Source organism: Euprymna scolopes, chromosome 1 (assembly GCF_053919585.1).
Source record: "Euprymna scolopes isolate OS-2025 chromosome 1, ASM5391958v1, whole genome shotgun sequence".
Taxonomy (NCBI): Eukaryota; Metazoa; Mollusca; class Cephalopoda; order Sepiida; family Sepiolidae; genus Euprymna; species Euprymna scolopes.
Window position 1 is genome coordinate 8,388,401 of NC_136482.1, and position 13,094 is coordinate 8,401,494.

At 33.5% G+C, this 13,094-nt stretch overlaps 1 protein-coding gene across 1 annotated transcript in view; it reads right to left on the bottom strand.

Annotated features, from left to right (window-relative positions):
• Positions 1 to 654: 654 nt before the first annotated feature.
• Positions 655 to 13,094, bottom strand: part of LOC145277486 (WD repeat-containing protein 82-like) — a 51,512-nt gene continuing 39,072 nt past the window's right edge. The window contains exons 6-9 of the mRNA XM_080128912.1: positions 9,845 to 10,000; positions 9,664 to 9,733; positions 6,126 to 6,268; positions 655 to 1,766 (exon numbers count right to left, since the gene is read on the bottom strand). Of these exons, the coding sequence (XP_079985038.1) occupies positions 1,737 to 1,766; positions 6,126 to 6,268; positions 9,664 to 9,733; positions 9,845 to 10,000 (399 nt within the window). The 3' untranslated portion in view covers positions 655 to 1,736. The remainder of the gene's footprint in view (positions 1,767 to 6,125; positions 6,269 to 9,663; positions 9,734 to 9,844; positions 10,001 to 13,094) is intronic.

Sequence of the window (13,094 nt, forward strand, 5' to 3'; positions counted from 1 at the left end):
TTTAGAGATTTAGAAAAATTCATATAAAAAATGGAACCATTTTTGAGCAAAATTTGTTGTACAACTTCTTTAAAAATAAGTCTATTTTTCAAACTTGACTATCGACATGAAAATAAAATATTAAAATCAACTTACCTAAAAAAACTAACATATAACAGAAAAGACCTAATAAATCAGTTAATATTTTTTTTAAAGTATTTTTATTATCTATATTAATGTTTAAGATGGCAGCATTATTAATAATTTTAATGTTTTTTTTTTTTTTTCTTTTTTTAAATGATAGCAAAGCTAAAAAAAATGTAAAATAAAAATCCTGGAAACTCAGAACTGAAGGCCAATTACAAAAGTTCATTTTTCTACTTAAAAGAAATTATTAAAAATCAATTTAATATAGTTTTTTATATTTCTTATAAACATTGATAAAATTAAATTTCTTTTATGAGCAATTTGTTTGTTCCCTTAAAAAAATTGTTTTAAATTTAGTACAATTTACAATGAAAAAAGAAAAATTTATAGTGAAAAAAAATTAAAGTAATCTATGAAGAATATAAACGTTCTCTATAAAATACTAAAATCTGTCTGAAATCAGCAGCAGCCACAACTGTTGTGACTGCTGATGATTTTAAATATGAGAAAAAAAAAAAGCAATAGAAATGAGGTTTTACTGTTCATGCTTTTGGTATTCAAAAAGTTTTAATTTCATATTTTTTTAGATAAATTCAAACATTTGAAAATCGACCTCCAGTTGTGGTCATTAGTTGCAGCATGTGTAATCCATCCTTTAGCCAAGAATGCCACCGTTCAGATAAAAAGAAGAGTAGACATTGAAACAGATTGGTTATTTATCCTTGTGTAGAGCGAATAATACAACAAAATATGAACTAATTTACAAGTGCAAATCATGCAATGAAAGACTACTTACAATTTATGAACATCATGTTATTTGGGTGGGAGTGAGGAGAGAGAGAGAGAGAGAGAGCATGTTATATGATATGAATCTCCAGCTGATATGTAACAGGCAGCAGCAGAGATCAAATACACAGACGAGCAGCCACATCTAGGCTACCAGCAAACACTAACTAAATGGATGCGCAACTTGATGCAGAAAAGCCGCACGACTGAAGATGCAGGGGAAAAAGTGCATTTTTTATGAAATCTTTGTTGCAACAGGAGGCGGAAAGGGAGGGGGGGTCAATATCATCTCCACATTATAACTCATTTTCCCTCTGGTTGCAATTGAGGTGAGGTTGTGTGAAAGATGGAGACTGCCGTTATACACAGCAAGGTTCAAGAGAAAGGGAGATGGGCATGATCGGTGCACATAATTGTTGAACAACAGCAAAGAAAAGGGGATAAGAAGATAAGGAGCCAAAGAACAGCACACGCAAAGAATGATGGATTTTTTTTTTTTTTACAACAATGAAATTAACATTAGAATTACACTTGAAAATGCAGAGTAGTTGCAACAGAAGATGTTGTGGGAGGGGAGAGAAACAGTGAGTAAAGTGTCCAAGAGTAGGATGGGGTAGGATACCAGCATCGATTCTGGTTAGTTGAATGGCAATAAAAACACTGATGAAGAAATGAAAAATATGATAATTGAGGCGAAAGTTTATGTACATCTGTCCTGAATTGCCATCCATTCAACAACGATAAGGATGACCGAGCAGAAGCTCACTTTCTTTTCTTTCACTTCTTTCCTTTCTTGCTAGTAGACAACAAAATCTACTAAAAATTCACTCATCAACGTATGGGAGCCAGAAAGCCTGAAAGAAAAAAGAAAGTTATGGTCAACTAAATAATAATAATACAAGCTAAAGTGGCTGTCAGTTGGTCACACAAAATAATGTTTTTGTCATTAAACATGTAGATTAAATAGACTTGCCTTATTTTAAATACATCCAAGCATCTCTAAAATGGTGTCCATCAATTATGCTTAAATTTGAAACAGGATTTTTATAGCAAAAACATCTTAAGAAAAACTTGTTATTTGTAGACTTCAAACAACTTCAATCTTAAGTGGTCGTTAGTTGGATGCAGAAATTGCCATTTTTATTTTTTGTTATTTTCATTTTAATTCAAACAAGTCATAGAGCTCCTTCCTGGCGCTAACACTTGATTTTGTGAAGATTTAAATTTATATCCAAGTGTAACGAAGTGGTACTCTCTCTCTTGGTAATATGGAGCATGTGATAAAATCAGTCGCTAGGGAAAATATTAGCAGCTGCAGCTGTTAAAGCACATATGCAAAATGGAAAGTGTGCATACACAGACATCATGGGAAGGATTGAGCAGGAAAAACAAAGTGTGTGTTGGGGACGATGGACGTGTGAAGTTGAAAGGGAGAAAGTGCCGACTATGGCCGGCATCCAGTGGTGGAGAGATAGACTTTTAAAAAGCACATATATATGACAGAGTGTTGTAAAACACGTGTAAAAAAGACTTGAAAAGATAATGAAATGTATTACTTTGGAAGAACCATGAATAAATGCGTTTCATTTGCACTTTAAAAAAATGCTGAGTCGGATTTTTCTTTGTTTCTTTGTGACAAAGTACCAGACATGTGGGTCTGAGTGGTTGGAATATAACAACATGCTTATAGTGTAATGACCACGTTACACTTCGGCTCTTTTAAAGATGGGCGTTGTCCATCTTTAGGGCAGCTATCTGCATTTCGCAGAGTTTGGTCTTCAAGAGAATGTGTCTTAAGTATAAAAATGTTTTTAATTACAAAAGTTGTGCCTACCATACTGGTATAATGCTTATTTCTTCCCACAACAATGTTTTTATGTGTGTTTAAACAGATTTCAGTCAAATTTTTTACAAGTATTATTTAACCTCTGAGGGTGGAGATTCGAATTTGTTCAATCGACTCCCACAACACTTTTTTTCAGTTAATTATTAAATAGGAATTGAGATGATGACTTCTTTGGATTATATACTCGTCATCATTAATAGTAGGTGTATAATAATTTCAACAGATGACAAATTTAATACAATCATGATAATTTGGAGAGAGAAAACAAAATTATGAGAATATCCTTTCTGAAGGCAATTTGTGCTGCCGGTTGTGTCCGGGAAGAGGGGGGGGGTATAAATTATTACATGCGATTGAGAAAAAAATTAAAAAAAAAAAAAAAAGATCGAAAAATATCCGTGAAAAACATGCAATGTCATAAATTGAAAGCTCAACAATTTTGATTTGAAAGTTGTAAGCAAAAAATGAGCAATTGTCGTTTTTTTTGCTATGATAGTGAAAATCAAAACATTGTAACAAAATATTTAATTTCTAGTGACACCAACGGATTATTGGTTTCACTACTTAATTGTAGTGCCACAGTAATATTTGGAGAACACAGGTTTTTACTGTTTATGAATGAAGGCCTGTCAATCCTAATTGTTGTCTACTAGTCATTTTCATTTCATTTTCAAATTTTATTTTTATTTTTCTTGTTATTCTCTTGCCAATGCAGCCAATTAATTTCTGCTGATGATGAACACATCCAAAACTTATGAAAAATAAGATTGATAAATAATTATAATGGAAAAAGTTTTTAAAAACAATTTGTAAAGATTAAGTTTTGCTAAATTGGCCAAAGATTTTCAGTTTTCAGAAAATAATTATCTTCCTTTTGAAGTCTCCAGTTTTTTTTTTTTTTTTGCAAAACTCAATTTTCACTAATTGTCTTCAAAAACTATTTTCATTAATAATTAATTTTCTACCCTATCATTTTTCATAATATTTGGATATGTTCATTACTGCGACATAACAGCTAAGCAGATACCATTGGTTTTACTTGAAATTCAATATTTTAATTTTTTACTATCATAACAAAAAAGCACCCATTTGTCTAGATTGATAGGCAGAGCTGACTTGTAAAAAAATCATCAGCAGAAATTAATTGGCTGCATTGGCAAGATAATAACAGAACAAAAAATGAAATAAAAATGACCAGTAGACAACAATTAGGATTGACAGGCCTTCATTCATAAGCAATAAAAGCCTGTGTTCTGTAAGAGATATAGATGTATGTTTTATGGGAAACATATACTTATTCAATTATATTTCACCTTTTATTTATACCAATCTTTAATTTATGAAACTTGATGTAACTACAAAGCATGTCAAATTATTAACAAGGCAGTCTGTTTTGTCAATAAAATGGTTCGTAAAGGTGGTTTGAGTAGTTCTGAAAAGAGTACTATTACAGAACAGCTAGCAAAAGTTAAAACTACCCTCAAAATATCGAAAATGATAGGAAGGTACCATCAAACTGAAGAACTTTGTCAAGGACCGTACAAAAGATACGTAAGATTAGCTGATAAGGGTAAATCTACAGTTGTTTCATGCCGTTCTCTACTCCAAATTAAACGTGAAGTTGTTAAGAACCCTGGGTAGACAAGTCGAGAAGTCTTTGACCAAACCGGGTTGAAGAATGTCTCAAAAAGTACTCGATGTCACCTTCTGAAAGAAGTGGCAAAATCTGTTAAGTCTGTGACAAAGCCTCCATTAAAGCAACATCACATACAAAACCAATTGAAATGGCAGAGGACAACATGAAAACGGATTTTTCCAAAGTTTTGTTCATGGATGAAGTGCGTGTCACTCGCGATGGCTGGAGCAAGGGATAGGTCCTAGATGGACGACATCGTCATCAGCGTTTAAGGCGCCAACAAGGTTGTGGTGATAATGATTTGATCTGGAATTATGGAGAGTCCCAGAAAGCGTAAAAATGACGTCAAATGCTTATATAGCTTTTCTGAAGGAGCACTTTGAACCCTGGCTGAAGAAGCAAAGGTTGACATTCAGAAGAACTATTATTTTGTATGCAGGATAATGCTCCCTCGCATGCAGCAAACAAAAGCAAAGAGTATTTGCAACAACTGGGGTTCTCTGGGCCACAGAAGATGGAGTGTCCTGCGAATTCACCAGATTTGAACTCAATTGAGAACTTTTGGAATATCATGGAGCGATGCCTCTATGCAAGTGAACGCCAATTTAAGAGCAATGATGAGTTGTGGGATGCTCTTCAAGAGGTATCGCAAGAAATAACTTGATGAAATCACAAATTTGACTAATTCTGTGGACCAACATCTTTTAAAAGTCATTCATAAAAAAAAAGATCGCATATCCCCTACTAATTATGTCAACGTAGAAATTGCTATGTAGTTATTGTGTTCTAAGCATTTTTCCTAGTTCATTTAATGTTTGAAAATTATTTCAATAAACAAGTTATGGGCAAATTGTGTTTTTTATCAACCTCGTTAATAACTTGATACACTGAAATCAACAGATATTCCTATCTTCTGCCATAGTTTCGCTAATACTACTTTAAATACTTTTCTTTTCTGACTGGATTAGCTGAATAATTTTGTAAGCATTTTCTCAAAGTTTCATGGATTTTTATTCACCCATTCCTTAAATATTTAAAAAAAATGTAAACTCATTAATAATTTGATACACAGTGTATACAAACAAATGACAAAAGTCTATATTCCAAATTTTAAGATGTTGTCCATCTTATCATTTATTTCTTTAAGCATATTAAAAATGTTCAATTCTTTCAATTATTTCTTTAAGCATGTTAAAATGTTCAATTCTTGACAGCATCTGATATGTAACACAGAATCATTCATGTAATTATTATGCCAATTTTGGAATTTATTAGATTCATTTAACATGCTGTAAAGAATAAACGGTAAGATGGACAACATCTTAAAATTTGGAATATAGACTTTTTGTCATATATTATATGGATCAAGAATGAACTCAAATCCAGTCAAACATGTTTTTAATTTGCAGTTATTAATTTTGAAAACATCCAGTTTTATCATGGAGCAACTCTGAACTTGAAAGTTTGTAGTAATTTTTAGGGGCAACATATTTCTTTCTTTACATTGGCAGTGACTCAGGTAGTGCCAAACATTCATTGCACAGTTGTTAAACAGAAAGGTATTTTTTTGCAAAAATATAAATATGATCGGAATTTTACAAAACATCAACCTTATGTGTGATTTTGTGTCATACAATAAATTTACAGTCATTTGATACAATCTGCAAAGTTATTTCATGATTATAAAAGTTATGAAAAAAAAAAGGAGGGAGGGCTGTAATTTCTGCTTACCATGTTTGTGCAGGCTGTCGCCAGCATCATGTACTTAGGGTTAAATTGGACACACTGTACAGGCCCGGGATGGTCTGCACTCAACATAGCCACCTTGCTTCCCGTTTCAGTACTCCAACAATGAATCTTACCATCAGTGGAGCCTGAAAGAGATAGAGATTTAAAATACAAATGTGATTTTGCTATACTACAACCAAGATTACTTAATTGAAAGATATTTTCTATGAAGTAAAAAAAAAAAGTCAAAAGTTGGGTGTTGGCAATATCTAGGGGGTCTGAGGTGGCACTTTTTTTTTTGTAATAAGATTAAAAAATAAAAAAAAAAATAAAAAATTATTTTTATCAACAAACCCCTTCCGGTTCATGAGCAAAAAGAAAGTAATCTAGAGTTGTTGCAATATTTTTGGTATAATTGTCATGCATATGGTTGTGAATACTTGGACGATTTCATTTATACCCAAGAATGAAGGCAATGGACCGATCAGAAAGCAAATTTGTCAGAATGTGTTTTATTTAATCACTTATGACATAGCCAGAATTGCTACTTATTTTTATTGCCTTACTTGGCGGAACTAAGCTATCTTATTTGTGGACTTCACCTTTTGGATTAATATCATTATAACTACTGCACTATTCATCTTACCTACCTGCAACCGATATTCAGAATTCTCCTTTTTCATTTCGATTCTAAACTATGATCATTTATGGCCTAAACAAAAATGGCCTTACAATTAATCACCATTAAGATTATAGAATCCTTGAACAGGAGTTTTAGACACACTAAAGACAAAAGAATAGAAGATAAAATTTACACATGTGAAAAGAGAAATAAGTAAAAATATAGAAAAAGCAAAACATTATCAAAAGTAAAAAAAAAAAAAAAATTCCTAATAATTAACGAAGCCAATTTTATAGAAAATATGCAATGATTTTTTTTTTTTTTTTTTTTTTTTTTTTTTTTACAAATAAAAAAAAATATGTATGTAACTCATTCCAACCTCAGTTCATTGAATTTGTTTTTGGTTGAAAACAAAACTGATATTAAGAAACAAATCAGGAGACAACTTGATCTCGTCAATGGTATGACAAAAAATTTTTTACCAACTCACATTTTTCGGCTTATTAACAAATTGAAAATAGAGAATTTGAACAACAAATTTCTTGAATTTCGAGTAAAACAGAAGACAAGTTTGAAGGAAACGAAAAATTATAAGACAAATTGGTCATTCTTTAAGAATGGGACAAAAAAAAAAAAAAAATGCATTTCAGCTTAAAACACAATTACTTAGTTGCATGTCAAATTAGTAAAAAAATTATGAAACACTAGATGGTGTACCCGGCATTGCCCGAGTGTTTCAAAGTGTAAAAGGAAAAAAAGGAAAAAAAAAAGGTGTTAGTAGAAGGGAGGCTCGAACCCGAAGGCGGAAAAGAAAGTGAAAGAAAACGTGACATCTTACCACTACACTACGAGGCCATAGGAAGTGAAAAGCATTGGAATTTAATGTCAGTCAAAAGGTTGACTTTCTAGCAGGTGCAGAAACGAATGTTGGCTGAAGGTCAGTTCAGCTTTCTGCCATCTAATTTATTTGTTTCCCCACGATGTTGGGAAAACAAAGCTCCTCCAAAAAAGGGGAACTCTCAAATGAATAGCAATTGTCTAATATGAAGGGTTTTCACCACATTGATCAAAGCATAACATAATAACCGAAGTAAATATTCAAAAAAAAAACACAAAAAAAACTAACATAAGGCAAACGAACGATGTTAAATGTAAAAATTGGTAAAACAAAAAAAAAGAAAACAGAAAAACGAGCGTTAAAACTTCTTTAAAAAATCTGAAAAATAGCCCCCCCCCAAAAAAAAAACACTTGAAAAATAAATAACCGTTTCAATATTAAAATTTAAAAAAGACATCTCACACCACGATTCGAACCCAAAACGTTTAGATAATGAGGCCGTGCTCTAAGCAACTGAGCTAAGACGCCGTTGCCAAAATTGTGTCCCTTTTTCAAATAAAGTAAATCAGGTTACGACGTCGTATGATGCATGCGTAGGTAGAAGCGGACTCGTCATGAGAGGACGTTTGTAGGTGTGTGTGGTGTTAAATAAAAAAGAACCTTGGGGGGAGGGGGGGGGATCGAACCTGAAGCCCTGAGGCGAAGTTTAAAAATAAAATTGGTCAGCCAGAATGTGAAAGATGTTTGAATTTAGTTAGTGAAAGATGTTTGAATTTATTTAAGAACGAAATTGACAGGTGCATGGCCGGAAGTCGTTGAGCGTTACAACGACAACGACGGCGTAGGTTTGTTTGTTATAAGCGAAGTAAAAAAAGAAAACAACGTTAACACTTAAGCAGGGAAAAAAAAAAACACAAAAAAAAACTAACATAAGGCAAACGAACAATGAAAACAGAAAATGAACATGTGAAAAATGGCTTAAATAAGCCTGTTTTGATATTAAAATTTAATAAATCGGTGGGTACCCGGGTTTTTTTTGGGTGTCGCTACGAATAAGCAAAGTAAAAAAAAAAAAAAAAAAAAAAAAAAAAAAGCAGAAAAATGAACGTTACATGAAAAATGGCTTCAATAACACTGATTCAATATTTAAATTTAAAAAATCTCACACCACGATTAGAACCCAAAACGTTTAGATAATGAACCAAGGCCTTAACCAACTGAGCTAAAGCGACGGACATGAAATTTGTTCGGTTTTTCAACTATTTAAAGTAGATCAGGTCACGACGTCATCTGAGAGGACCGTTTTTGTTGACCCCCTCCCCCCTGTCGAAAATTGTCGATTTCGGGTTGAAAAAGTTCACGTTTTTGGCCAATTTTTCGAGCAAAGGATGGAGATTCAATGTGATACCAAGTTTGTGAATTTTCGTCGCGTCTGTCGAAAGTTTTTAGCAGACATCCAAACATACACACATACATACATTTTCGCTTTTATATATATAGAAGATTATTTTTCTATCATTTCTAATAATTTTTTGAATTCTTACTAATTTTGACATAACATATAAGTATGCATTTTTATCTGAAATGCATTTGAAACTGAATTATACTGCACAAGCACCCTTTTTATTATTACTTGATGCCAGATAAAAATAGAATATGAAAAAGGATAATACTATGATGAACATAATATATTATAGTAAAAACGCAGGTGTATGGCCAAGTGATTCAAAGACTGCCCCCCCCCCAAGTATTCAAGAAATTTAACAGATGCTCAAAACATTTGCTTGCTTAACAAGCGAATGGATGGGGAGAATTAAGTGAAACATGAGCTTGCTCATCAACACGCATACGATAACAGCTGCAATATTTTTCTTTAAAGAGACGAAAGAATCATATCACTTAGCACCAAATATTTAGTTTTACATTGCCATATATTTTTTTGGAATTTGCTTTGATGAAAATTCAATGACACATTTACGATCTTTTCCTGTAATGGCAGAGATAGAGGGGGGGGGCTGACAATAAGAGACGGATATCAAATATATTGGGTGCCTTTTGAAAAGAAAATTATAAAGTCATACCTGAGAAGACAAACTTAGAATCTGGGCTAAATGAGGCTTCTAATGGAATTCCTTTGTTATTTGTGTGTCCCTGAGAGAGAGAAAAAAAAAAACGAGGGTTAGCATGTAATAGTTGCTGATATACTTAAAAATATTGACCTTGAAAGCACAAATTAAATCCGAAGAAGAGAAATCAACTTACTGTGAATGTATGCAAGGGAGAGCCATGAAAAGCATCGATGAGGCGGATCACTTGAGCATTGGTGGAAATCAGAATCAGTTTACCATCTGGACTGAACTTCATTCCTGTCCAATCACAGTCCTTATCCTGATTCAACTTGAACGTAGTAAATGGGCCCTTAAAGAGAAAAAAAAAAATCTCAAATAACAGGTTTTCATAATATATCAACATTTTTAATCAAATACTAATTAAAATGAAATTTGACAATGAAAGCACATAACTGATAATCTGTATTGCAAGTTTTAGCTGTTGCACATTCCTTAGCTTTTCATTTTTTTTTTTTTTCCATTACAACTGATACAGCAGAAATATTCAAAATACGAGCAATAATAAACAAAAAAAGAAAGAAAGATACAATGGGAAAGACATGGCTGGTTACTTTTAATGCATCTAAAACCAAGCTTCTATTTTTACATCATCAACGATCTGATCCCCATTTGGCATCAATTAAAATGAATGGCTCTCGTCTTGGGGAGGCTTCATGTTTTGACAGGCCTGAGCTTGACCTTTACATCTGATCTGAGATGGAACACATACATCAAATCCGTTGCCAAAGTCGCTGGAAAAATGATGGTATCCTTCTATCGATCCAGTAGATATCTCACTCCTGATGCAATTCTCTACCTATATAAGAACCAGGTACATCCAAGGACAGAGTACTGTTGCCACATATGGGCGGGAGCTGCTAGAAAACCTTATCCTGGCTTGACAGAGTTCAAAATAAACTTCATAGCCTAGTAGAGGATGCCCTTTTCTCTTCTCCGCAACTTCTTTCCTACAAAGATGTTGCGAGCCTGTCTCTGCTTTATCATTATTTTCATGGCAAGTGCTCCTCTGAGCTCCAATCTATGCCCCCCCCCCACCAAACTTTCACGAAAAACACCCGTCTAGCTAAAACCACTATCAATAATTTCCCACTCTTTATCTGTGCCTAAACCTAAACGTATTCCATGAACAAAGCTTCTTTCTTAGAACTGCACACTTATGGAACTCTCTTCCGTTTGCCTGTTTTCCAGCTGACTACGATATGGTTGTCTTCAAGTCCAACATAAACAAATTCTTGATGAGCTATCCCCTTAAGTAATCCAATTCACCAAATTTCCACAACTATTACTATGATATTGTCAGATTTACTACTGTACATTCATTAGCCCTTATCATCGAGTGGCATTCGGGCCTTGATAAGTGGTGACTCCTTTGTAAAAAAAAAAAAAGAGCGATATAAAATGATCAGCACATAACCTGTTAAGCCAATTAGAAAGAACCATAATTAAGAAAGATAACCTCAAAACTTGAAATATAAACAGAAAAATGTAATAAAAGTAAATCATTGTAAGAAGAAATGTTTTTTAATTGTCAGAAATTTATTCTAAATTAGAACTGTCACTCCCAAGTGGGCAATGAGTAAAAAGATTTCTTCGAATGGAAATACGCAGAGTTATTTCCCTTTTTACTTTCTGTTAATTGTGCATGCAATGAGCAAATTTTGATTATGATTTATGGCATTTGAAGATGGCCATGTTGTAGTTCTTGTAAACAAGAAATAGTGAAATTAAGAGAGATAGTCACATTAAGATAATGACAAGAATTTAAAATCATTAAAAATGTCAGAGATTCTCACTTCAGGCTATTTGCAACTCCAATCAGTTTCAACAAAATAAAAATTAAGAAAAAGACACAGTACATTTTTTTTTTTTACATAGGCGTCACCACTTACCAAGGTCGAGAGGCCCTTCAAGGATAAGGGTTAAAAAGTGTACAATAGTCAAAAGGACAATATAGTAATCGATAGTAATGGAAGTTCGGTAAATTTGTTAGCTTAAGTGGAACGGCTCATCAAGAACTTGTTTACAATAGACTTGAAAACAACCATATTGTAGTCAGCTGGAAAGCAGGAAAACGGAAGACAATTCCACAGGCGTGCAGTTCTAAGAAAGAAGCTTCTTTGATCATGGAATCTACGTTTAGGTTTAGGCACAGATAAAGAGTAGGGGGAATTATTGATAGTGTTTTCAGCTAGACGAGTGTCTCTTGTGAAAGTTTGGCGAGGGGGGACCATAGATTGAAGCTCAGTCGAACACTTTCTATGAAAATAAAGATAAAGCAGAGACAAACTTGCAACATCTCTTCTGTGAGATAGAGGTTGCAGCGAAGAGAAAAGGCCACAAAGTCTATTTTGAACCCCATCAAGGCAGGACAAGTCCTTTCTAACAGCTCCTGCCCAGATGTGGCAACAGTATTCCATCCTTGGACGTACCTGGCTCTTATATAGATAGAGAATTGCATCAGCAGTGAGATATCTACTGGATCGATAGAAGGATCCAACCATTTTTCCAGCAGCCTTGGCAACATTTGATGTACGTATTCTATTTAAGATCAGGAGTAAAGGTCAAGCCCAGAAGCTTGTCAAAACTTGAGGCCTCCCCAACACGAGAGCCATTCATTTTAATTGATGCCAGATAGGGATCAGAACGTTGATGATGTAAAGATAGAAGCTTAGTTTTAGATGCATTAAAAGTAACCAGCCACTCCTTTCCCCATTGTACGTGATCAAGATCAGAGGAGAGAGAATCGGATATGTGTGGAGGGGAGATAGGAGGTCATTCTTGAATGAAACAAAACTCACCCTCCACCCCTACCCATAAATTGTTTGAAATTGTAATCTTCATGGCAAAATTAACATTTTTAGTTTTCAGGGAGAACTGTCATAAGAGGGAAAAGGAAGGCAAGATGGAGAGAGCAAAGAAAAGAAAAGATTTGTTTATGCTTAACGACCTACCAACCTTTCTATGGTCATTTAAGGTCATGCAGTTTTTGTGGGGATTTTGGTGTTATTATGTGTACCAAGTTTGAGAAACATTTCTTTTTGTTGACTTTTAGTGATTAGGTTGAGAGTGAAATCAATAATTTCAATATTGATGCTGCATTTATTAATCTTTTGCCTAGTTTTCCTTCATATGATATGGCAGCACTTCCTACATTATTTTGACTTTTTGAACCATCAGTGTATATAGGTATGTGGTTAAGATGATTCATTTCTGTGTTTTGGAATTTTTTGTGGAATATTATTAGGTTTGTTCAGTCATTAGCATATTTAGTCATGTCTAGTAGAATTCTATGTTCCTTTAATTGCTATGGCAGGATTATGGAAATGATTGATTTGTGGATAGTATTTGTTTTTTTGGGGGCAGTTTTTTTAGTTTGTAGGCTG